Source organism: Truncatella angustata (genome assembly GCF_020726525.1).
Source record: "Truncatella angustata strain MPI-SDFR-AT-0073 chromosome Unknown BKA67scaffold_2, whole genome shotgun sequence".
NCBI classification, from domain to species: Eukaryota; Fungi; Ascomycota; class Sordariomycetes; order Amphisphaeriales; family Sporocadaceae; genus Truncatella; species Truncatella angustata.
In genome coordinates, this window is record NW_025763382.1 from 6532355 (window position 1) to 6555523 (window position 23169).

At 46.5% G+C, this 23169-nt stretch overlaps 10 protein-coding genes across 10 annotated transcripts; 5 read left to right on the forward strand and 5 right to left on the reverse strand.

The window, feature by feature from the left end:
* Positions 1-355: 355 nt before the first annotated feature.
* On the reverse strand, positions 356-892 carry BKA67DRAFT_533398 (uncharacterized protein; the record flags this gene model as incomplete). Its single annotated transcript, XM_046099694.1, has 1 exon — positions 356-892. The coding sequence occupies one exon, from the start codon at positions 890-892 to the stop codon at positions 356-358; it is 537 nt and encodes a 178-aa protein (XP_045962472.1).
* Positions 893-2558: 1666 nt separating this feature from the next.
* Positions 2559-3893, reverse strand: BKA67DRAFT_656446 (uncharacterized protein; the record flags this gene model as incomplete). The annotated part of the gene is made up of 1 exon (XM_046106940.1): positions 2559-3893. The coding sequence occupies one exon, from the start codon at positions 3891-3893 to the stop codon at positions 2559-2561; it is 1335 nt and encodes a 444-aa protein (XP_045962473.1).
* Positions 3894-6126: 2233 nt separating this feature from the next.
* On the reverse strand, positions 6127-7460 carry BKA67DRAFT_591317 (uncharacterized protein; the record flags this gene model as incomplete). The annotated part of the gene is made up of 2 exons (XM_046104699.1): positions 6127-6579; positions 6639-7460. 2 exons carry the CDS (start codon positions 7458-7460, stop codon positions 6127-6129), a joined length of 1275 nt encoding a protein of 424 aa, XP_045962474.1.
* Positions 7461-8687: 1227 nt separating this feature from the next.
* BKA67DRAFT_209314 (uncharacterized protein) lies at positions 8688-10328 on the reverse strand. The gene is made up of 3 exons (XM_046095475.1): positions 10242-10328; positions 8978-10191; positions 8688-8918 (listed from the first exon to the last, which is right to left on the reverse strand). The coding sequence occupies exons 2-3, from the start codon at positions 10158-10160 to the stop codon at positions 8773-8775; spliced, it is 1329 nt and encodes a 442-aa protein (XP_045962475.1). The 5' UTR covers positions 10161-10191; positions 10242-10328; the 3' UTR covers positions 8688-8772.
* Positions 10329-11196: 868 nt separating this feature from the next.
* On the forward strand, positions 11197-12260 carry BKA67DRAFT_656449 (fumarylacetoacetate hydrolase; the record flags this gene model as incomplete). The annotated part of the gene is made up of 5 exons (XM_046106941.1): positions 11197-11370; positions 11428-11508; positions 11567-11680; positions 11733-12054; positions 12106-12260. 5 exons carry the CDS (start codon positions 11197-11199, stop codon positions 12258-12260), a joined length of 846 nt encoding a protein of 281 aa, XP_045962476.1.
* A 286-nt stretch (positions 12261-12546) lies between these two features.
* On the reverse strand, positions 12547-13952 carry BKA67DRAFT_557511 (1-acyl dihydroxyacetone phosphate reductase). Its single transcript, XM_046102263.1, has 3 exons — positions 13396-13952; positions 13059-13346; positions 12547-13007 (listed from the first exon to the last, which is right to left on the reverse strand). The coding sequence occupies exons 1-3, from the start codon at positions 13894-13896 to the stop codon at positions 12906-12908; spliced, it is 891 nt and encodes a 296-aa protein (XP_045962477.1). The 5' UTR covers positions 13897-13952; the 3' UTR covers positions 12547-12905.
* Positions 13953-14336: 384 nt separating this feature from the next.
* BKA67DRAFT_557513 (Glyoxalase/Bleomycin resistance protein/Dihydroxybiphenyl dioxygenase) lies at positions 14337-15772 on the forward strand. The gene is made up of 2 exons (XM_046102264.1): positions 14337-15031; positions 15085-15772. The coding sequence occupies exons 1-2, from the start codon at positions 14485-14487 to the stop codon at positions 15618-15620; spliced, it is 1083 nt and encodes a 360-aa protein (XP_045962478.1). The 5' UTR covers positions 14337-14484; the 3' UTR covers positions 15621-15772.
* A 1067-nt stretch (positions 15773-16839) lies between these two features.
* BKA67DRAFT_209369 (uncharacterized protein) lies at positions 16840-18797 on the forward strand. Its single transcript, XM_046095476.1, has 4 exons — positions 16840-17176; positions 17246-17369; positions 17425-17550; positions 17604-18797. The coding sequence occupies exons 1-4, from the start codon at positions 17090-17092 to the stop codon at positions 18485-18487; spliced, it is 1221 nt and encodes a 406-aa protein (XP_045962479.1). The 5' UTR covers positions 16840-17089; the 3' UTR covers positions 18488-18797.
* A 1397-nt stretch (positions 18798-20194) lies between these two features.
* Positions 20195-21130, forward strand: BKA67DRAFT_209384 (uncharacterized protein). Its single transcript, XM_046095477.1, has 5 exons — positions 20195-20328; positions 20401-20496; positions 20556-20592; positions 20646-20713; positions 20768-21130. Exons 1-5 carry the CDS (start codon positions 20305-20307, stop codon positions 21041-21043), a joined length of 501 nt encoding a protein of 166 aa, XP_045962480.1. The 5' UTR covers positions 20195-20304; the 3' UTR covers positions 21044-21130.
* Positions 21131-21216: 86 nt separating this feature from the next.
* BKA67DRAFT_533406 (uncharacterized protein) lies at positions 21217-21558 on the forward strand (the record flags this gene model as incomplete). Its single annotated transcript, XM_046099695.1, has 1 exon — positions 21217-21558. One exon carries the CDS (start codon positions 21217-21219, stop codon positions 21556-21558), a length of 342 nt encoding a protein of 113 aa, XP_045962481.1.
* Positions 21559-23169: the final 1611 nt, after the last annotated feature.

Genomic DNA, 23169 nt, shown 5'->3' on the forward strand with positions numbered 1-23169 from the left:
TTAATATAAGTTAGAAAACAATGGGGAAAAAATAAGTCAAAAACTGTCTCATGGTCGCTAGAAAGGGCATCGATGTTGAAACCAGGTCCTGGTCTGACATTTCCATCGAGCTATCTCACGCCAACCGCAGTGTCGCCAATGATTTTGGTTAGAATAGTCTCAGGTATTTCCGTTTCCCTAGTCCTCCTACTTGCTTTTACTGGGTAATTTTGTCTCAGATGCTTGTGTTCAGAACCAATCGCCGCATGATATTAACTTATATGCAAGCGAAATACTTTTTTCTTGTTATATGACATCTGTTAACCGTCTCCATTAAATATTTCACTGTTCACCGCGATGAGCAAGTGGGTGTGAGCTAAAAGGTAAACTGGATGTAACGCAAATGAGAGCCCTGGACCATGGACACTCGCTCGGGATGGGCCTCACACCAGAAGCACGCTGACTCAAGTTCCACTGGAGTCGAACTGCAGTTGCGTAGTGAAACTAACAGGGAGAAGGTACTGCATTTTCTGTCCTGCTGTTGTTTGGCGCTCTGGACGTCGCATTTGTTCAAGTATCGTGCAGGGTTTGGGAATGCCCGTAGCTCAGCCAACAAACCTCCCTGCTCCGCGGCAGCCGGCTGTGCTGATTCCGATGTATATGAGTTGTAACAACAGAATCGGGCAACCATATTTGCCGTTGACCGGTGGTAGGCCAATAGTTGTATTTCTTTCCATGCGATACGCAGTTTGTACAGGGCAATAGTGATCTGCCGCATGTAGCTTTCGTGAGCGGTAAAACCACACAAGTAGTGACCCTTACGATGCGAGGAGGCCGAAGTTCGCATCGGCGCGCCGAGTATATCTGACGCATGTGGAAATAGCATTGGAACCGGCTCTGACACTACAGGCATTACTTTGAGTGCAGCTCCTTATCATTTGTGCACGAACGAGAGAGTACTGGAGAAACTTCGAGATGAGGTCGATGGTTGATTCAATCAGGACTTAAATTTAGTGACATTCCAGGAGGCGCAGGCTGTGCCCTGCCTAAAAGCCATGATCGAAGAACACTCTACGCACCCACCCCGCCGTTGGAAAGATACTAGCCCGTACGGTGCCTAAAGGTGGAATACGAATCTCGACTCACTACTTTCCTGGAGGGGTGAGTTGCCACTGTAATACATGTCGATTAGGTTCTGGAGGGAACCGTTCGTACTGGTCGTGCGAATACGGCCACCAGCATAGATACCGACAGCGGCGGCGTTACTGTGCGCAACCAGGAGAGGTCCCTATGCTGTAGGGCCATGTGTGGCGAGTTGCTCCTAGAGGGCTGTGGCAGCCGAAACTACATCATAGTTCAGAGTTGCACCATTGCTGCCGATTGAGACAATCTAGAGTTCCACGACATATATTCGACCTACAATTTTCATTTCTGTATTGGACATCCTGCGATTTAGTATCTTTTGGCCGTTGACTTTCAGTCCCCACGAACAAGAGCTAGTATAGACCAAGTAAGTTCTCCTACGGAATATTAATATCGGATTTCGTCTCAAAAGCAATTCAAGGACTTGTATACGAATTTAGCACGGCAGACTCGGGCACATTTACCAAGCCCGTTCAACCTTGCGATTATTTTAATTTATCGACTGCGAATATTCATAACAGGTCAATATTGAAGCAAATAGCCTAATGCCGTATTGCTGGGGGCTAACAAATCAAGCAAGTTTCATTGTGGCACGCTCCCATTCCAGTCTCGGGTTCTGAACCATGGAGAGAATAGCCCCCGAAAGCATCGCCTCTCAAGACCAAATGTTAGATACCCGTTTACGTGCCTGTGCGGCGCATCTATCCGTTCTGATAGCAACTGCTCTGAGCTGACAAAGCGAACTTCTACTGTAAAAGTATACGTACTATGGACCCTTGCAGCCCCACAGGCTATAGGAAATTTGGACTAGCGGACACGTTAGACTACGTAGGACAGTATGTCTGTATTTATTGGAAACGCTTCAATGGTCGCTCAAACACTTGTAATACCGACTATAGGCAGGCCATGAACGGATGCATCCGAGCTAGATTCCATTCAATTCGGAATAGTCATCTGGGCTGGTTTTGAAGTTAGTCTAGTCTAATTAATTCTGGGTCGAAGTCCGCTCATGTCTGGCCGAGATCTGAGAAGGCAGCAAAGTCCATTCATCTTTTCGAAGCTAGCTCCAACTACTCCGTAGTACTGTCCAACCTGGAGAACCAGCCCGGCATTCGCCCGGTCCCATCTCATTAATCCCGACTTGATTTGTCGCTGGCTGATGACCAAGTCACGACTGTTCGCAGATCAAGATAGTCTTCACCGGCGGAAGAAACGACATGATTCCAAGATTTCAAGACTTTTCCACTCTTTCTGATCTCCTTGAGGTCCAGTGAATTCACAGAAGAACCTTACCTTTCCTCGGTCTTGCGGAGCGTTGTCACATGGCAAATAGAAAGCAACTCACCACGTTCATTATTATTTATATTTGGGGATTCACACAAAGACAATATTTTTGGGCGATTGCTTCTGGCCGCGCCGAGGACTCTGCTAAGAACTCAAATCAAAGGCTCGGCAAGTTCTTGTTCCATCTTTGGCAACATTCCCATCTTCTCGCACTCCATGTACATCTCATGCACACTCTCAAGAGTGTCTACAGAACCGTTGTATCCAAATCTCTTGCCTTTGCTCAGGGAAGCAGTGCCGAATGAGAGATATGCAAAGTCTCCGTTGAATATGGCGTCTTTGTTCTCCTTGAAAGGATTCCAGGTGAGCGTGCCCTGAGACCTGTCCATCAAGTTCACCCAGACTTCCTCGTTGGCCTTGTCCTCAGCCCAATCCCTAATGGTGAATCGTCTCCTCATTTCCTTTGGCGGCCCATAACCCAGGGGATTTTTGTCAGCTCCACCTAGAGTCATGACCTTGTCATACTTGGCACTGTTCAGGTCAGGGCCAACAACCCCACGAGACACTCCCCACCATTGTGCCAAGGCCCCGAAAAATCTGTCCCAACTAAGTGTCACTCCATCAACAGCGTTGAAGGCTTCGTTGGCACAGTCAGATTCGAGGACAGCCCACTCGCTCAGGTATCCTGTCAGTCGTGCAGTTGAATGAGCTGCTTCGAACTGCCATGCGTCGAGATCACCGCCAAATTCGATTGGTTCCCCCTTCTGTGCTTGAACAATTGCATAAACCGCGAAGCACATGAACATGTTGAGTGGCGAATTTGGAGCGGAACCAACGATGCCAAATGGCCGGACAATATTCCACGCAGTACCAGGGAACTTCTCGCAGAATGATCTCATGGCATCTTCTTGATGATAGTAGAAGTTGTCTGCGATGTGACGTGGCTGAGGGTCGGACTCGACCAAAGGCGTGCGCACACGCCCAACATGCATACCGTAATTTTTACCTCCAGTCTGCATCAAGATCCGTCGAGGTATGGTATCCGCCAAAGGTAGTGCATCCAGCAGGTTTTGAAACATCGGAACGTTGGTTTCGATTAATTCCTTGACTGCTCCTGGACTCATGGGGTCGATCACCGACTTGGGCTGCAGATATGCGTAGTAAAAGAGGTAGTCTGCCTTGACATGGGCGAGCCGCAGATCTCGGGCGATAGAAGCAGCTGACGACAGGAGATCAACGGACACATGGGTGATGCGAGAAAGCTGCTCTTCAGTGAGAAAGGCCTTCGCTTTATCTGACAAAGGGGAACGTGATAGTATGAAGATGGAGGACCAGCGAGGGGTATCAAGCAAGGCGCGCAGGGCATGGAAACCAGATATTCCGCTTGCACCACAAACAATCGCGGACAAGCCAGTGACCTTCGAGTTAAACTGCGGCAGATTGCGGTATATTCCGCTCACGCGAAGAGGCTCGTTGCGGGAAGACATGTCTATGACTGTTGGGAGTTCTGTTGAGTCAAGCTGAAGGACTGAAAAAGTCGTAATGATCGAGTCAAACGAGCAGAGAACATGTGCGGTGATAGTCAGACTTTGATACGAAGAGGAAGTCGCAACGCTCTTTGTTTATACTCTTGGGAACGAGTGAAGTCGATAGCTCATGCGAGCAGATCGGATCGGATCGTGAGACTGTAAGTTTTTTTTTTTTGGGTCGGCAGCTACCAGTACCAACGGTAGGCAACAACGCAGGTCGCCCCATCAAATTATTGGCAATTCACATCTACCGCAAGATGGTGGACTCGTCCATGGAGTTTCCAAAATGACTTCCTAGGCCCATCTTCCATGATGTATCCAACACAAGCAACGACGAGTATCCACTCAGACTCGAACTCTAAGTAGACCAACGGGCGAAACTCAAAACGAAAGGTGAAGCTTGGCGCTGCATCGAAGAAGCAAGGACGGCTGTGAGGAAAGATCATCATACACTTCTACTATCAGCTTGAACGCGGAGAAACAGTGCGTTCGTTTCTCATTGCAGACTGAAATAACGGCACCGGCAGAGCGCTAGAGGCCGTCGCGAGCCAACTCACGTGTGGACCGATGAACAGGCCGCCGCTGCGGTAGGTTCGGGCATTCCGTTACATTGCGGAGTGCTTCATGACGAAAGCGCAATTCACGCGGCTCTAACATCTAGATAAGATGATGAGTCATGATAGGGCGGGTAGGGGCTGCTAAGCAATAGGGGGAAAAGAACCATTACGGACTTAACAGGCTGTACAAAAGTCCGAAAAATCTGCGATGGTCATAAATTCCGCGCTTGTAACCCACAATCCCTGCCGCTCATGACGCCGTCCCGCCTAGCCCCAGATGTAAGTTTCCGCCTTTCCCATCTACAGCTCTGATTGTGAGAAGGAAGTTGCTGCGCGGGTTAACTAATCTCAGCGTCCCACACTGACGTTTAGTGGCATCAGTGGTATGTACAAGAATTGGCGGACAAGCAGGTGCGATATAGTGGCCGCCGCCCCAATCCTTGTGTCTACCGCCTGCACCCCAAGGCTCCTGGCGCTTCAAAGAAATTATTGCATTGGAACCTGCAGTTTACAGCTCTACCCCTAGCCTATGGTCGTACCCTTTTCTATGAGTAAGAGGTAGGCTCGCTTTCCATACGTAGTTCGCTCCTTGGAAGCGTTTGTATTCGCTGTACTGGTACATTTGTAAGGGTATCCTGGAGTGCAGATTGACTTGCTCGATATGGATTGTGAACTTAGACTTGCGCTAGCCCAATCGGCGGTTCATTCACTTACCGTCACTTACTTCAGATGAGCCCATGTTCCACGACGACAACAACAACACCGTTGTAAGCCACAGCTTTTGTTGATTTTCATGCCTTCTATGGGCAATGCGAGACTGTACGCCTCGACCATCTCATGTCCCAGCCACTAGCGATACAGCAACGGAATGCAGTTATTGCGGTCAATTACCCAGCCAAATACTTTAAAATACGAGGGGGAAGCTACAGTGGCCGAGGTCAAAAGGCATTGCCCACACATAATGTTGCCACATGTGGCCACATGGAGGGAATGCTTTTCAACCTGGGCTTTACCGGCCGGCTGCGAAGAAAAGGATGGTCGAGGACAAGGCTGCTTTGGATACCTATGGAGTATAATTCCGCCGGAGTTCAGAGGTTATGAGGCGCATTGCTAGTCTCGCCCGCGTAGAAGATCGGAAGTGCTGGTGTGGACGAGGTTTGCATCGATCGTTCTACCCAAATTCATTCGATCATCATAGAACGTTATGGAGATGTGTTAGGATTCTCTGACAATGTTGATGAGGCACTGCGCTTACTGCCTGAAGAACGCCTTCACTGGCACGCGAAAAAGTGTTATCAATATAGTTGAAACCCACGACTGCCCCGAATGCTAAGATATCGAACCTCACACTACTAATTGTAAGCGGACCTAAGATTGACCATCAAGGGATGTTACCATACCATCGGAGAATGTGCTTCGTTGAGGGAGTAGCCTTTGGAGGAATAAATGACTGGGAAGTACGCTTGCCATCTCGCTGACAGTGAAACTACAGACTCGTAAAGGTAGTTGTCGCTGTTGTAATGTCACCATCAGTCTTGGCGATATCTTCAACGATGTGGTTACAATGTCGAATGAGATGAGTATGTGGCTTTCTACAACTTCCTATACGTTGGAATCTATCTAGCAAAGTTCCACTAAATCCGTTTGAAGTCAGCACCGACCCCAAATTGCTTCCATGCCATTTCAATTCCCAAATCTAGCCTGTTGTTTCTTGCTGGGACCATCACATCGGACCCATCCGCTTCATTTGCGTAAATGACGTTATGCGTCTTTCCCAACGTCAGCTTAATGGCCCCCTCGAGAAAATAGTTTGGTTTGTACGTCCGCTGAGGCTTCCGTCCTTGGATCATGCTAAGAATATTTTCCAGCACCAACCCCGACTGCATCCAGCCCGCCCGTGCCATACGTGGCCCGACGTGATCAGCTACATCCCCGAAAGCAAATATGGTTGTATTGCAATCGGGTTGATCTGGAGTGAGTACTTGAAGCGTCGGCTGAACAAGGATGCGCGAGTTTTCCGTTGAGATGGCGCTGGGGTGTAGAGACGCCAGTATGGATGAGTTGGGCCGCTGACCAGTGCAAACGATCTGGTAGAGATATGACCCTGTTCAGAAAAGCACACGTAAGAGTAAAAGAAGGCACTTACAATAAGATCAAATTGCTCCTTGCGGCCGTCAGAGAATGTCAGCGTGTCTGACTTAGCCATATTCCCTACAGCGGGGGCCTTGGGCCGCTCATTAAGGAGAACGCGAACCTTGAGTTCGTCCTGCAGCGCAACCAGCGCATAGTCGCCTAATCGCTTTCCGAAGTGGCTCAAGAGCCGGTCATGCGAGTGAATGAGTGTCACGTCCTTGTCTGGATAGAAATCTTTGATATCACTGGCGAGCTGCACACCCACGGCTCCGCCCCCTATAATGGCGACCCTGTGATTTTCTTTGATGGCCTGCTGCACACCTTGCAGCTCGTGGCATGCATCGTCGATATTCGTGGCTACTACCTGGACGGGGAGAGGTTGTGATGAGCCAGTCGCGATAGCGAGGTAGGCATAATCGATCTTTTCACCCGACGAAAGTAGGACCTGATTCTCGGTGAGCTCGATTGCAGTATCCTGGACGCGGGTGTATATGCCAGCAGGAGTGCCACGTGCTAAACCATCATACGGGATAAACGCCTGGTGCTCATGCTCTGTCAAGACCGAGAAGCGAGGGAAGGCGAAGCTGTAATTCAGATGCGAGTTTTTCTCAATCAATACCACTTTGTACCCGGTCGGTAGCAACCCAGCCAATTGTTTTACCAACTGAACGCCTGCAAATGAACCCCCAAGGACTACCACGTTCTTCGCGTCAGGCGTTTCATGCCATGTCCAACTGTGGTACACCACTGCCAACCACTGAACCACGAGTTTGCCCGCGTAGGGGACGAAAAACCCCAGTGCTTTATATATCAATCTGACGTTGTCTGGAAACATCGTGCCGAAAGGTGTTTGCTATCATGAACATTCCTTCGCGGGAGCTAATAATTAACGATAACAATTCGAATACAATGGGAGTACCGCATAAAGTCGGATGCCAGGGAATATTAATGGAATTGAGTTCAAATGCCGTAGACATGGACTCAATCTCGTCTGAAAGCCGCAGTGTCTTGTCGGCAGACGGGGAGGAGACTCGGGAAATTCAACTTTCATATCCATGCAATCAAATCCGATAACGGAGTTTATAAGAAACCGGTTGTACAACACTTTACCGAGTCCGTGTCTCTAAACTCCGTGGAAAACTAAGCCAGGTAAGAAGTGGAGACGCAAGTGTATTGCGGGATAATAAGCTCATGCTTTTAACAAGGAATAAGTACGCAAGTGACTTTCTTATATTCAAAATACGTTAGCCTTTCTAATGATTTCTAATAGGAATAATTAAACAAAAACAGTTATGGTCTTATTATTAATTATGATATAGGTAACGAGTTGGCTAGGTGTCTATCAGTTTGATCACTTGTTCATATAAGCCTTAATCCTCATATATCGAGGACAGTCTTTCGCACGTAGAAGTATGGGGGTGATGTGGTATATTGAAAACGGATACGGAAGAGATGATATCCGTTGATCCGTGATCATATATACATGCCTAGCTGGCTGCATTGGGCAACCGTGGTGATAGCCCTAGGGTATCGAATCAGACGTTTATAGCGCACGGTATTCTCGAAAATTGAGCCAGGTATGACATAAATCTATGCGACTACGACTTTACTCATAGAAAAAAAATATAGGGAGCGATTGCGTCAGAACTAGCCAAGCTTGCACGGAAAGAGTCCAACAACCCCATCGTGGAAGTGCACAAGGTGAAAGGTAAGTCTTCGACAACATCCTACAAGACTTTCAAGGCATCGTCCTTAAGCGTGGTGCCAAAGATCACGTAATTCAAACAGTCCAACAGATTTCTAGGTGAACGTATTATCTGGCAAAAAGAAATTTAGATGACAATTTGTCCAATGCATCCATTGATATTGCGTATCAGGTGGTTGACGACTTCTCTTCGAAGCTCGGGCTGGGGCGGTGGGCTTATACAAAATGGCCAACACAATTGACGTGACCCATACGCAGATAGCCAAATGCATTTCTCATATTGTTCGTGTCCGATACCACACAATTTTCATTGGCGACCATTTCAAACCAGAATCTTCCCACCTAATCAATATACTGTATACAGTTGCTTATTTGTAGCAAAATATTCATCAATACTATCTCATTCAAAACTGGGAGCAGCGGAGCAACACAGGAGCTCAGACTAGACTATTTCGGGGATAATATGTGCAGAAGAGAGGAATTGAAGCCATCTTGGGTGCAAAGGAGCCTCAAAGCGCGACAGAATACGTACTACATCTTCCTCTGGGAGACGGTCAGGAATGGATTCAGCAAAACTTTCAAATGACACTAGAAATTGTATTAGCGCAACGCAATTTACCAATTTCCCGAAGGTGATGGTCACTGACAAGTCAAAAGTTTTGGTAGCATCCAGACCTTTGCGAAATGGTTAAGTTGTAAACGAAGGGCCGTTTGATCCGATCTAATTTTCGACTCCAGATTCGGGTCGGACAATGCTGACGACTTCCTATGAAGCTCAAGCATGATGAGTGCGGTAAAACTGACGAATGCGACGGCAGGATCTACTTTTAGACAAAATGCACTATCCCAATTCGCTGCGACGGAGGCAATATCCTGACAAGTCTCAAGAACTCGTTCCCAAGCGACAAGCCAGTTTTCTGACTGTCCTTGGGTGCAAATGATGGCTGACAAGATGAGCTGCGCCATGAGCAGGTGAAGGACTGTAACTAGCCTTCCGTGCTGAGCATCTTGAGATTCCCTTAAGAACGCGTTGCGTCTAGGACTGAACCAGTGAGTCGGAAGTGCAAGGCGAAGTGCGGAGATTTGCTGCTCGAGATCTGCCGTATATGCGGTGCTTTCTTCTTTCGATCGCAAGAAGTATACTCGCGCCATAGATCCAGCCTGCCGCATGGCGGCAACAGTGACATTGTGAATGTTCATCAATGCGTTTTCGGAATCTAAGAGGATATCGGGGATTATGCTCCAAAAGCCTTGGCTTCGGGGTGGCAGGCGAAGATCTCCAGCTGTTATGTTGCCATTTGGCGACATATGTGTCTGGGCCACAAAAAGAGATGTGCTGAATAGGTTGTCCTCAACAACGTATGGTGTTCCGGATGCAATGTTGGAGTATGAATCAAGGCGATATATGCACCACCAGATAGATCGCCACTCCTGCATGTCCTCCTCCTCAATAGTATTCCAGTCGTAGTACAGTGAACGGAGACTCTCGAGCCGGTCAAGTCCCACACGATATGCTATCCTGGCTAGTCTGCCGATTCGCATCCAAGCTTGGTGCCCAGGAAACTGGTGGAACTCATAAAATGCAAGTATACAAGCCTTGCGAAATTGATCGAGTGAAGCATAGTCACTTATCATAACATCATCTTGTAAGCTTGAGGTCAGTAGCATGTCAATGCAGGTATCGAGTTTTGAGCGGTCGATTGATTGTACCATATTAGTTATTTTGGCTGTGACTGCTACCATCGTAGTCGTGAGATCCGGACTACAATGACCTTCGCCATAGCGGGCAAGGAATCGGGTTTTGGAAAAGATCGGATTCGCATCACACATAATGTCGAAGAAGGTATTGACCCTACGAAGCCCAAGTGGATATCAGTACAGATCTTGCACAATAAACGTTATGTATCTTACAAGTACTGCTCTTGTTCCGTGGTGATATCAAGCCCAGTAAGGGCTCGGCGGCCGTTTTGAGTCTCAGAGGGCTCTGATTGAACATGTGGCGGCGCTGTCTTTTCTGGTGTATCATTCTCAACTATCGCGGATAGTATAGTTGGGGATGGATTCGGACTGTTGGAGGTGACCTCATGACGGTGGGAGTCTTCGCGTGACAAAGAAACAGTTGTCAGTTTTCGATATCTTCCATGTTAAACCCATAGAAGCTCATTCAACCACTCACCTAAGGCTTTTCTGGGTCTTACTGACCCACGAGGAGGACCTGGCTTACGTCGCGGCACTGAGTAGGTACAAGTCTGCCCCCGCTCATGGCAACGAGAACACGCGGGTCGGCCCTGGTTGCCTGCGATACAAATCTCTTACTTAGCAAAAGGACCAGGCAGATGAGAACCAAATGGACGATGGGCGTACACTTGACCTTGTGTCTATTGATATTCCTTAGTTCATGAATTGTCACACGAAAGGCAGGGATTCCACTTACCGTATACATCGATCGCACACTCTGAAGCTGTGAGATGGCGGGATCCGAATGCGGTGGTCATGGAGCTGTGCGCTCTGCTGGAAAACGCCTGCGCTGGTATCCAAACCAGGTTCATCCATATCCTACGAATTTGGCCTCAGCTCTACTAATTCGGAGGATAAAAGAATGAGGTAATCTCGACGAAACCCCACGGCGAAATTGTCAACCATCTCGGCACATGTTCTGCCATGCCAGATTCTCCGACGCTAATTTAGCAATCTTTAGTATCCGCTGACTATTCTGGTCTAGCGTACGACTAGCCCACCAGGTGGTGAAGTTGTAGGAACTCGATTTTATATTAGCCACCACCTACCTCAAGAGTTCTTCACAATTCACAAACAATCGCTCGAAGAATACTCTCAATTCTCTTACAATCGGAACCAATAAAATAAAATGACTCCATTCTCCCACCTTATCCGTTTTGAATGCTTAGAAGGGAATATTCACTTTGCAGATATAGGCCCTAATGCAGATGGACCACCTCCTCATGGAACACGTATTGATGCATACGGGTCGCTCGACGAACTTGCAACTAAGACTGGGTCAAGAACTGTAACGATTCGACGGGTATGGCCACACCTCACCAAGAACTCCACAGACATGAGGTACTGATTGGCAGTGTAGTTTTTGGCGCCTGTTCCTCATGATGGTCTTCCTATCTATTGCGTCGGCCTGAATTATCGGACTCATGCCACAGAAGCAGAGGTGAGTCATATTGCTGTATATGGAGTCATTCGTGGATCAACCTAGTTAACCAGCTAAGCTCACCATTCCATCGTACCCACCTCTCTGGACAAAACCTGCAGCGTCTCTTGCGCACCCGGACGAAGATATTCCCGTCAACAATTTCTGCGCCAGGAGTTTTCTGGACTATGAGGTGAGATGATCCTCGAACATTGCTTGTAAATTCAAAACTGACCAATCTCTAGGGCGAACTTGTTTTCGTAACATCTCGTGAATGCCGAGACGTCTCACCACAAGACGCGAAGGAATACATTCTGGGATACACAGTTGGAAATGATTTGTCGTGCCGCCTCTTTCAACTGCCAAAGAACTCAGGTGGCCAATTCTTCTATGCCAAAGCGTTCGATCATTTTGCACCAATTGGTCCTTCGCTGGTAAGTCCGGAGATTTTTGGGCGACAAACGTTTCGTGTGGTTACGAAGGTGAATGGCCAAGTCCGACAGATGGCAGATCTACAGAATGACATGGTTTTCTCGCCCGAGAGGATTTTAAGTCACATGAGTCAAGGTATGAAGCTATTGATATGCTATGGTTCTCTCCTACTAATAACCTGCGAAGGCACTACAATTCCAGCAGGTACGGCTGTAATGACAGGTACTCCTGCAGGCGTGGGCGCTTTCATGAAGCCAAAGACCTTCTTGCAACATGGCGATTTGGTTGAGGTGGAGATGGAAAAGGTAGGCACACTAAAAAATAAGATCAACTTCGAGTGAGCTACCGTCAACAGGTCCTGTCCGATGGATCCTTGCACTAACGATACTGTTGAGAACCAATATTTGGACAGTCATTATCGTTTGGATTCAATGGGCTGCACTCCAGGTTAGTACACGGTGGAGCTAAGAGAACTTTACTTGAAATTTAGCAGACCATGTCGAATATATGCTTATTCCATGATTCATAAGCGAGATACTGGCTTCCTTGGCCAATTTGAAATGATGATTTGGGTGATATTTTCGTATGCTCGATGAAGCAATTTGTCTATGCTGGGGGAAATATTAAGTCGTGAAATCTAATCATTGCGAGAAAATATAAAATTGATTCAAAGCCATATTTTGAGCATTTCAAACATCCAGTTCACTTAGAGGAACAAAGAATTCAAAGGAGAATTTCTTTTGGGCTCTTAGAAAACTGAACACCTATATCTGCTCATCAACTTAAGAATCAAGCTATATCATACCGCAGATAAGGAGTAAAGCAGAGCAGAACAGTATAAATTATATATCTTCAGATCAATCAAATGGCCTCAGGGGTTTGTTGATTATTTCATCGTGCAAGTGAGTGTCCTCCATCCGTTTCTCCAGTTTCAGCCTCATCATTCTCAAATTCTCAAATTCTCCCTCAAGCATTGAAGGTTTGTATTATGGACTTTTTGTGCTAGTGATAAGCGCATCTTCTTTTGTGGTCGCATTGCGAATGATTGTCAAACGACTGAGTTTGAATTTGTAGAATACTAATATATGCTGTGTCATCATATGAGTCTCGCGGTTCCTGGTGTGAGGAATGATACGTACCAGAAGTTTTCGCGGCAACAAAGTGACGAGAGCCCACAGTGTCCATGCTAGCGCGCCTTCCCATATCTCTGGATTTGTTTTTGATTTCATCAACTTACTGACGACTGACCTAGCATACGTTTCTGTGGGCATACCATTCGCATTGCCTCGGTATTTGAAGTCTTCAATGACGTCTTTGATCGCCAAATAAGGCGATCCTTCCGGAGCGTGTAATCCATGATGTAGAATGTTGCTGCGCACAAAGCCAGTAACCACTTCAATAACTTCGACGCCAAATGGTTGAAGTTCCTGAAAGGTTGTTAGAAAAACGAATATCCATGTCCTGATAGATGTTTACTAGACGCAGAGTTTTGGTGTATTGGCTAAGAGCGGCTTTCGACGCATTGTAAGCGCACTGCCATACCATAGGAACATCGCGAGTTACACTGCCAATTTGGACGATCTTTCGGTGGTGTGAACGACGGAGAAGCGGTGAAAATATCTGACAAAGGTGCATAATTGCGAACACGTTGACTTGGAACAGTTTCGTCACTTCTGTTAAGTCTAGATCTATCGCAGTTGCTGCATAATGTGTCCCTGCATTGTTGACTAGGAAATCAAGACTGTTGTTGGTACGCTCGGCAACAACATCCTTTAATTTCTCAATGCTCTTGGGGTCGTCCAACACCAAAGGTATGGCTTCAATATTCTTGTGTCGACTTGTCAGGTCGTCGAGCGACCTCGTGTTTCTGGCAGTAGCGAGGACAATTACCCCTCTGGCTGCAAATTCTAAGGCCAGCTGTTTTCCGATACCACTGCTACACCCGGTAATCAATGCATAAACAGGATTTTGCGTCATCGTGAATTTTATGACTTTGGAAGGTCGTTAGCAGGAAATATTTGCGGACTTTTGTAGTCGCGCTGCTGACATGCGTTTATAGCGACTACTTTGGCAGCAGGCCGAAAATCTCGTAGTGGGGCAGGTGCCTCCCTGTGCGGGGTACATTCACGCCTAACTAGTCTAACCTAGAAACACTGTGGAAAAAGAAGTTAGTATAGTATGTCCTTGCCCCATTATGGTTACTAACCCTTCTACCATATCTTATAATAACTCCGGTGTCAGTGGAGCCGTTGATGCCTCCTAACCTTAAATTTCATGTACCCCGCGTCCCACTCGACTCGGGACAACTTCTAGTTGTGCCGAAGTCAACGTTCCGCCGGCAGTCCTTGGTTTCTTTCGGATTGGTTTACGAGGCTAAGCCTTCTGTAAGAAATCCTTGCCATGTAGACGGAGAATTAAATGTAGTTCCTGAAAATCATGTAATCATGTGATCATGTGCCTACGGTAGGAATAATATAGTACTTCTTTTATGTCAAATACAAATAGAGGCCGTTCAAGCATATTCTCGACATTTCTCGTCGAACCGTCATCATTTGCGCTGCCGGAATGTCATTGATATTCAAGCTCTTGTTTGTAATACTTTCCAAACTCCCACGCTTTATACGCGAGCGCGTCATGCCCGACATGCTTATTCCTCATATCGTGAATAACGCTGATAAAGTCCAACTTGACCGCCTGGCACATGTGTACTTTGAACATCCCGACCTAAGCAAATTCGACAATTTTGCCGCCGACTTCGGCTTTATTCAGGCTGGAACATCCCCAGAACGTATATACTATCGCGGGTACGGCAAGGACCCGTACGTGTACGTCGCTATACAGAGCAAAGACGGCAAACCCAGGTTCCGTGGGCCAGCATTCGTCGCTCGCTCTGAAAAGGAGTTTCGAAAGGCTGCCAAGTTGCCTGGTGCTATTGTGAGCAGCCTGGATGATGCACCAGGTGGCGGGGAAATGATACGTTTCACTCGTCCCGACGATACCTTCTTCCACATCGTCTATGGTCAACAGGAGCATACCATTGAACCCCGAGAACCAACTGCTACCCATGAGCAGCAGGGGCCATTCAATAAACCATTCCATAAAGAAAGATTGGGTTTGTTGGTTCCCATCTGGTGACACCGCGCAAATACTGACGGACTTTGGTAGGAAAGTTCCAGAGATATCATACGGGCCCAGCGCTTGTTCACAAGATTGGTCACTTTGGCTATGTTGTCCCTGATTTTGACAACGAGCTTGAATGGTATACAAGCAATTTCAACTTTGTTCCTTCAGATGTTCTCTACCATTGGGACTTCTCAAATATGGATGTCATGACCTTTATGCACTTGGATCTTGGCAAGGAGTATTCGGATCATCATGTTTTCTTCATGCAGCGAGCGGAACCGCATGTGAAGAAAACCTTTGTTCACCATACATCATACGAAGTCGCGGATTTCGACACACAATTGATTGGACACGATTGGTTGGCAAAACAAGGTTGGAAGAGTATTTGGGGCGTCGGCCGACATGTGTTAGGGAGTCAGATATTCGATTATTGGGCGGACCCGAGCGGATTCAAGATTGAACATTACGCAGACGGTGATGTGGTGAATGAAGATACACCTACCCAGCGGGATGTTGTGGGGCCGTTCTCAGTATGGGGACCAGAGATCCCGAAAGATTTCGGAGACAAGGGAACGTGAGGCTTTTTAGATAGACTATTTGTGACACACTTTTACCTCTCAGTACGCAGGGACACTTGGAAGGAGGCTTTTCTCAAGTATCAGATTCCAAATTCAACAGGTGATACACAGTATTTCGCATTATTTACGGCGTTCGTTTTTAAGATAATCACAATAAAATAGTTTATGGCAAACCAAGACCCTGATCAGACCTAGCTGGCGAATTGGTCGATTACTTATCTTGGAATCAGCAACTGGGATTATGCCATGTGAAACTCCAACTATTGCCAGCCTGAAACAACCCATAAATTGGCTGCTTCTGTACAAGATCGCCAAAATATACCTGCATTTGCTCCATTTAAGTAACAACTCTATAGTGTAGCAATATCCAGTTCCTTCAATCGCTACGCCTATCATCAAAAGAGAGCACTGGTTGATAAAATGCCCCGAACTGCCCAATCCAGGTGCTTAAAATATCCAATGACAATTATTAGGGATCTTCTAGTAATTTCTTAATCATGGTTAAAAATTGTATGGTTTCAATTTCATCGATGATCAGATGATGTTACTAGGTATATCCTAGGTTGAATGACTATTTTTCCTTTTTACTATCACCGGTATTTGTTCAATTGTATGCACAGTTGTGCTCAAAGGACATGGGAGGATGCTCCACACCACAAGCCCTCCGTGTAGAGGGCGGCCTTTCGCTCTGCATGAATCTAACATGCGATCATATGTACGCCTCAAGAGATTGTATTTATACGGAAAAATGTAAGGTAAAACAACATATAAAGAAAGGGGCCCATAGAGAACGATAGCCACAATAGTCACGATGGCCTAGCCATGATAAAGAACGCTACCTAAAAGAGATGAAAGTTCGCCTTGACCCGATTCTATGAGCAATGAATGTCAGCCCTCCTACGCGTCGAGTATCCTATGTGTCGGTACGTCGGGTACTATGATATCTGGAGAAAATAAGCCTCAGTTGGACCCAGACTAGTGGCAAATAGACTTTTATGGATTGCTCTGGATTGCGCTTTGCCGGACAATACCTTGGCACGCGGAGGAACTGCCAGGCTGCGAAGTTGCGCATCAATAATTTGAGCATCTTCGCCAAGCCCCCAGGTGTGCATTAGCGTCGTTGCTGGACTGTGTTGGTAGAAACCAACGATTATTTTGCTTTAGATGCGCCGAATACAAAAGTGCGAAATGCTATCCGGCATATGCGGCTGCAATCGGAGGAGATTCGGCTACTTTACATGAAGATCATATTTGCCGCGGAGTATCTAAGATTGTCCTAGTTTAGACGAGTGCAGGGGCAGCACAGACTGAGTAAGGCCGGCTCACCCATTTTTCACCTTCACGGCTTATCATATATTGTCTAACTTGCCGTAGTATGACTTCCTGATGTCTTTATCAAATGTGATAAGCTGGAGAAGTTGTACGCGAGCCATCGTTGACATCCCGTGACCTATTACCGCTGCGAAGAGATGATCGAAGAAACCCAGGTGGTCATAGTTGGAGCTGGTCCTGCTGGGCTAACATTTGGTCTGTGCCTTGCACAGTATCAAATCACCGTAAGATCTTTCCAAAATTTTCACAAATCACAGCATAGCATATATTAATTTTACATTCATTTGATACAGTCAGTCATATTAGAGAAAGAGCGTGAAGTCACTACAGATCCTCGTGGAGTATATCTTACCGGTGATGCTATCAGGATCCTCTGTAGCCTAGGCCTCCACGCAGACCTTGCTAAGATAGGACATGGTAAACCTAGTCACAAGTCAAGACATCAGAGTGTTACTGACGAAATGATAATCAGTGGTAGAAACTATCCACTATCATGTGAACAGCTTTTCTACGAAACCGTATTTTAGCGTTGGCCTTGCAGAAGACTCACTACACCAATCGCTGCCCAATGGTCTTCTGCAAAGTCAACCTCAGCTCGGTTCGTACTCTGCAGTGTCTTTGCCCTTACCAGCATGAGTCTAACAGACACAGAGCACGCATTGCGGCGCCAGGTTACACTTTCCAAATGGTGTACATTACGGACGGGTTGTGAGGTTACTGGCCAATATAGAGCTGAGCCGCCGGTAGTTGAGTACCTGGACGAACATGGAACTCCACGCCGCATCCAAGGTAGTTGGCTCATCGGTGCAGATGGTAAAGTAGGCATTGTACGGAAACACTTCCTCGAGCCGACCACCGGAATTAGACAACAGAGAGGGTCATATGACTATACAGGTACTTGGGTGGCTGCAAACCTCAAAATTACCCCACCAACGCCCCAAACACACCCAAAGTTCCCACTTTGGCAACTTGGATATACGCCAGACCAAGTATACAATCTCTTCTGGCCCGAAGGCTGGCATTTTTGTTGCCCTCCAGGCAAAGCGACGGCTACTGGCAGATTTGGTGCATACCATGAGCGGCTTTGGCGTCATGAATTTTGCCAGGACGATTGGCATGATGAGATGGATGCTGTACGATTGTTCTGGGAACACATTACGCCGATGATCACACGCGGGCAGGATACCGATGGCTACAAGCTACCTGAACAAGTGCAATTCCCGCGAGATTGTGTCGAAATTCTTCGCTGCAGGCCATTCAGATTCGTGCACAAGGTGGTAAATAGGTGGTTTGATGGGCGGGTTGTTCTCATCGGTGACGCTGCACATGTATTCCCACCCTTTGCCGGCCAGGGTATCGGCAGTGGAGTCCGAGATGCGCAGCAGCTGGCTTGGCGACTAGCCTTGATGCTCAGTCAGCCTCAGATATCCAACCTCACGAAGAGCAACATTCTCGACGCATGGACGCTCGAACGGCGCCACAGCGTGGATGCGGCAGCATACATGTCTATGTTGAATGGAACCATGATAAATTGAGAGCCTGCACGTTGGATTTGGCTTTTGATCCAGTTTGTGAAATACACGATGCACATTCCCTTCGTGCGAAAGCTTTTGAATCCGGAGGCACGAATCGAGCGAGTTGGCTTTATCAAGGTTCAAGGAGGCTTCTTCTTGAAAGACTATAACGGCGGGGCTCGATTGGCTCAAATATTCATGCAATCGGACGCCCGGGAACCAATTCTCTCTGACGAGCTATGGCGGCCTTCTGAATCCATTTTCAAGCTCCTTGTCGTGGGATCCACCCATCATGCCCAGAACTACCAAGACGCCGAGACAGCTATCAGAAGGACTATATTGAATTCTGCTGTATTGGGGAAAAGTTCAATCGTCTTATTTGACCCCGAATCCACACAAGAAATCAACAAAGCATCTGCTGGCAAACGTAACGGACAGATAGAAATATTTCGTGCTGTGGCCACTCCGCAATCCTCTGGTCGCGACCATCCGCCAGAATACAATCATCAATCTTTTAGCGATCGTTTGGGGAGCACGAGCCGGTTCGTAGTTGTGCGACCTGATTTCTTTACGTTCGGTTGTGCCAGGAATTTGGAAGAACTAATTACAGTTTTGTCTGAGCTGAAGACTTGTTTAAGCAATGAAGTTGCTCCAGTATGCAATGATTGCTCATAAACGATGTAAAGACAAGAGTGCTCTATCTGTATTTATGAGTTTTACCAATTTTTGCAAAGGGGGAAAGCTTTTTCCAATCATAAATAGGTCTAATCTTAAAATACAATGCTCTCAGGTAGATTATGTTGCAATGTTCATGACGACTCGCCACAAGAAATCATTGAACTGTGGCGACTCTGGGCAGAGGTTGATATGACCAGGGAAATCAGCCGAGCATTTTGGCGTAATTGCTACACGCCCTGAGTAATTACCGATCTTGTCACAGAAGCTACAGCGATTCGATTGGACTTCAAGCACTTGAGCCACTTCTAGGTTTGCTGACAAAACCACAAGAGTGTGTGCTACGAGAAAACGTGGCCAAACAATCACATGCAAGTAGAACGGTGATTCCGAAGCGATTGGCAATTCTCGTGTCGCGCTAGACTATACTAACTCATCTGAGCGCAAGTCACGGTTTGACTTATTTGGACTTATGATCATAGGAGAGGGTTCCCTCCGGATCTGCGCTTACCGCCAAATACCGTACTCACCATGGAGCGCTTACTGCAAAAATGCCGACGGTGGCTTTGTAGTATAAAATTGCCGAAAGCCCGTTAACTTGAGACTAGCGCTTATGCACCCGCCCGCAGACTAATGGGTCATTTCTACTTCTACTCCGCCGCACTTGATAATTGCCCCGTGCCCCCCACCCGGAGGAACTCGAATTGCAGAAGATTGGCGAGCGGACTGGGATGTCTACACAGTACCATCATACTATGTATGGTACATCCTGCGCTTCCAAGTCAAACGTGTCAGAGATTGGGAGTTCGCCCGACAATCGATGCGATATAGCAGTGGGACGGATTGCCCACTTTGAAACAAGATGAGATCCATGCAGAGACGAATGAGAATGTGTGGGCAGAGATAACGTCACCACTTGCTAGGCGCCATGGACACACATGGTGCTTCTGAAGGGCCGCGACACTGAAACTCGAATAGCACGTCTCCATTTCGGTCTTACAGATCCCATCGACCCGATAATAAAAACGATCAATTCGCATTTCATGAGCATTCGGTGACGGCTTACTAAAGTTAAGTGTTTACTACTGCCATGAAATGATGGAGAATTTCCCAGTAGCCAGTTTCGACGAGCTTGAACCTTGGTCGAACCGTAGGTCGGTGCTATGAGGGCTCCCAATCTCTTTTTAGTATGCCTCTACAAACGGAACCATTACGCTCAGCAATGTTTCTCGGAGCAAAGAATTGACTGAGATTCTTAGATAATCTCTTGGATCAGCGTCAGCTGTCGACTTTATACTCGCACTTGTATACTACGGTCTCCATGGTGGGACGATCTTTTTGTTTTGTTATACCCAGTAAGTGGTCTGAACCTCCCACGTGGAAAAAATAAGCATCAATACTAATGATCTTGTAGTTGGTGACCACGACTGGCTCTATTGCCGTTTGTTCGTGTGAGTCGTTTGTCACTTACGTATCATAATATTGGCCTGCTGATATCAAAAAGCCGTCAATCATGGCCTTGGCAAACATTTTCTCACTCTGACATCAATTGAGCTAATTGAGTTTTTGAAGGTTTGTAATTCATCCTGATAACATCTCATTGCCCTGTCTAATGAGAAATAATAGTGTTTTTTTGTTGCAAATGCAGCATACACTAGCGCGACGACCTTCATCAAGCTTACTTTGCTCTTCCAGTACATGCGAATTTTGGACCGAGGTACAAGGACTTACATGATCTGGGTGATTGTTGCAATTTTTACCGCACTATGGGGAATTGCATTCTCATTCCTCCTCGCATGGGTCCCGCGTATCCCCGTTTCTGAATTCTGGACACAGTCTTCGGATGGATTTTGCTACGGATTCGGAGCCAAAACCCCCCACGAGACTGCTCGTCACCTATAAGACACATACTTCAATCAATGTGGCACTGGACGCAATAATTTTGATTGTTCCTCTCCAGATTATTTTGAAACAGGCCACAAATTTCCCTCAACGCCTGAGGCTTATTGGATTATTTGCAATGGGTACTCTTGTCATTGCCATGGCTGCCTGGCGCCTAGCGACCATCATTCAGCATGCTTCTTGCGGTGCTAGAAGTAGACGCAGCGGCCATTTGTGCGAGTATTCCGATCTTTTGGCCCGTGATGGTCACACATTTGGGTGGTATATTCGTGACAAAAGAGATGAGCATTATTCGAGAGATGAGATATACCCAAGAAGATGGGATCGAGCTGATGGGAAAGCAATATGATGATGTTGAGAGCGACTTGAAAGCAAAGCACACTGGCGCTATACAGAGCAGCGAAGATCATTATCGAGATCGTTACGTAATGCAACAAGTCGACCCATTCGGCATCTCTGAAGTATCAGTTGAGTGTGGCGCCGAGCTTGTGGCAGAGAAAAATATTGGGTGCTAAAAGGTTACATGGGATACCAGTCACATATAGTTCACAACACAGACATCTCATTAGCCATCTCTCTTACCGCTGTCCTCCACCTTCTTAGCGTTAGACCATCTTGCATGATACAGGCATAAGAATATCCAGATTTCATAACGTATTCTAATAGGATATACATATAATTACTCCTCGAACAAAGTATACCTTTATGCGTGCAGGATAGATAAAACAACGAGATCTTCAGCTCCCAGTTTAAGACCGATAACCTCGCTGTACTGGTGCCACCATTCTTCGAACTGGAGGAATGTCGTCCCAAGGGAGGTTTTATGGAGGTTCCAAATGATGGAAATCATAAACGGGCTGGGCGGAAATGAGGGCTACGATAAGTACGGCAGGCGAAGAAATTTAGCAATAAGAGGGCATAAATATGGCTAGACATGAAAAAGAAGAAAGAAAAGTGACGCAAGAACATTTAAGTTATAAGACAAATAGAAATGGTAGGTGACAGTGTGATTCTATTTGTAGGAAGGAAAAGAGGAGTTAAGCCAGGGACTAATAGTTCTCTTATTTCAATATTAATAAATTAATATTCCAAGTTCCTTTCGTACATAGGTTATTCCTTAATATATTCTAATTCCCTTTAGAAGATAAAAACCGTACTGTCTAACGACGTATTTAACCAAATGTAGACGATAGTATAGTGAAAATTCAGACCGAGGGGATGCCGTACATAGGTGCAGTTTAGTTTTTAATACAGCTTCTTACCATATCCATTCCAGCTACCAATCACCCCGATATCAACCACAGACTTGAGTTTCACGCGTCTTGAGGTGACAGTTGACAGCCACCTAATTTGTCACAGCGGCTACGAGCCATGTCCGATTGCGCCGCTTCCCCAAAGCGAGTGAAGGCACTGATCTCTAGCCCAGGGCCACTCACGATCCGAACCGCCTAGTATGGTTTGATATAAACGATTCCACCACCAACCGCGATTAAGAATTGTCGCGAGCGTTTTATAGCGGTCACTAAAGCCATGAGGCCGTTATGACTTGCTGTCCAAATCGAAGGCATCAAGACTTCAAGATGTGAATGCTTAGTTGTTGATTGACATGGTGATGGACATAATTTCTACTGTTAAATTCCACTAGTGTAGGAGCACTGATATATATGTATTTCCTCCCTCCTGGTATAACTCATCGAATATTTCTCACACTTAAGGCTATAGCCCCATATGAAGCTTGAGACATCGTTATCGCCGTCTACAGAGCAATCTACACGCTAGCTAGCGCACCTATATCGTAATTTACATGTCAGCCAATAGTTCCACTGTCAATGAACGAGTTGGCGAAAGCTAATTCCTCGCAGGACGGGCCGCGTCGAGAATCTATTTCTAATAGTTCATCCAATCGTAGTTATGGATATATGGAACTTACATGAAACTTAACCTACTTCTGCTGGTATATGAACAGTCCTAAATTTGAACTAATGTGAGCAGCCGAAGTGTGTGAGTGCGCGGAGGTGAAGTGGAAGAAAGATAATGTATTGAGGAACACAACGGAGATGGAATCATACGGTAGCACTAGAGTTTATCACAATAATTATATGCGAAAGGTCGTGAACAATAAGAGC

Coding starts and splice junctions, on each gene's coding strand:
- BKA67DRAFT_209314 (XM_046095475.1), bottom strand. CDS start 10,160: ATGTGTGATGCGAATCCGATCTTTTCCAAAACCCGATTCCTTGCCCGC. Junction 8,919..8,977: donor GCTACCAAAACTTTTGACTT/GTCAGTGACCAT, acceptor TACAATTTCTAG/TGTCATTTGAAAGTTTTGCT.
- BKA67DRAFT_557511 (XM_046102263.1), bottom strand. CDS start 13,896: ATGACGCAAAATCCTGTTTATGCATTGATTACCGGGTGTAGCAGTGGT. Junction 13,347..13,395: donor ACACCAAAACTCTGCGTCTA/GTAAACATCTAT, acceptor ACAACCTTTCAG/GAACTTCAACCATTTGGCGT. Junction 13,008..13,058: donor TGTTGCCGCGAAAACTTCTG/GTACGTATCATT, acceptor ATGATGACACAG/CATATATTAGTATTCTACAA.
- BKA67DRAFT_557513 (XM_046102264.1), top strand. CDS start 14,485: ATGTCATTGATATTCAAGCTCTTGTTTGTAATACTTTCCAAACTCCCA. Junction 15,032..15,084: donor ATTCCATAAAGAAAGATTGG/GTTTGTTGGTTC, acceptor GGACTTTGGTAG/GAAAGTTCCAGAGATATCAT.
- BKA67DRAFT_209369 (XM_046095476.1), top strand. CDS start 17,090: ATGATCGAAGAAACCCAGGTGGTCATAGTTGGAGCTGGTCCTGCTGGG. Junction 17,177..17,245: donor TTGCACAGTATCAAATCACC/GTAAGATCTTTC, acceptor CATTTGATACAG/TCAGTCATATTAGAGAAAGA. Junction 17,551..17,603: donor GCAAAGTCAACCTCAGCTCG/GTTCGTACTCTG, acceptor TAACAGACACAG/AGCACGCATTGCGGCGCCAG.
- BKA67DRAFT_209384 (XM_046095477.1), top strand. CDS start 20,305: ATGAGGGCTCCCAATCTCTTTTTA. Junction 20,329..20,400: donor GGGCTCCCAATCTCTTTTTA/GTATGCCTCTAC, acceptor TGAGATTCTTAG/ATAATCTCTTGGATCAGCGT. Junction 20,714..20,767: donor AGCTAATTGAGTTTTTGAAG/GTTTGTAATTCA, acceptor GAGAAATAATAG/TGTTTTTTTGTTGCAAATGC.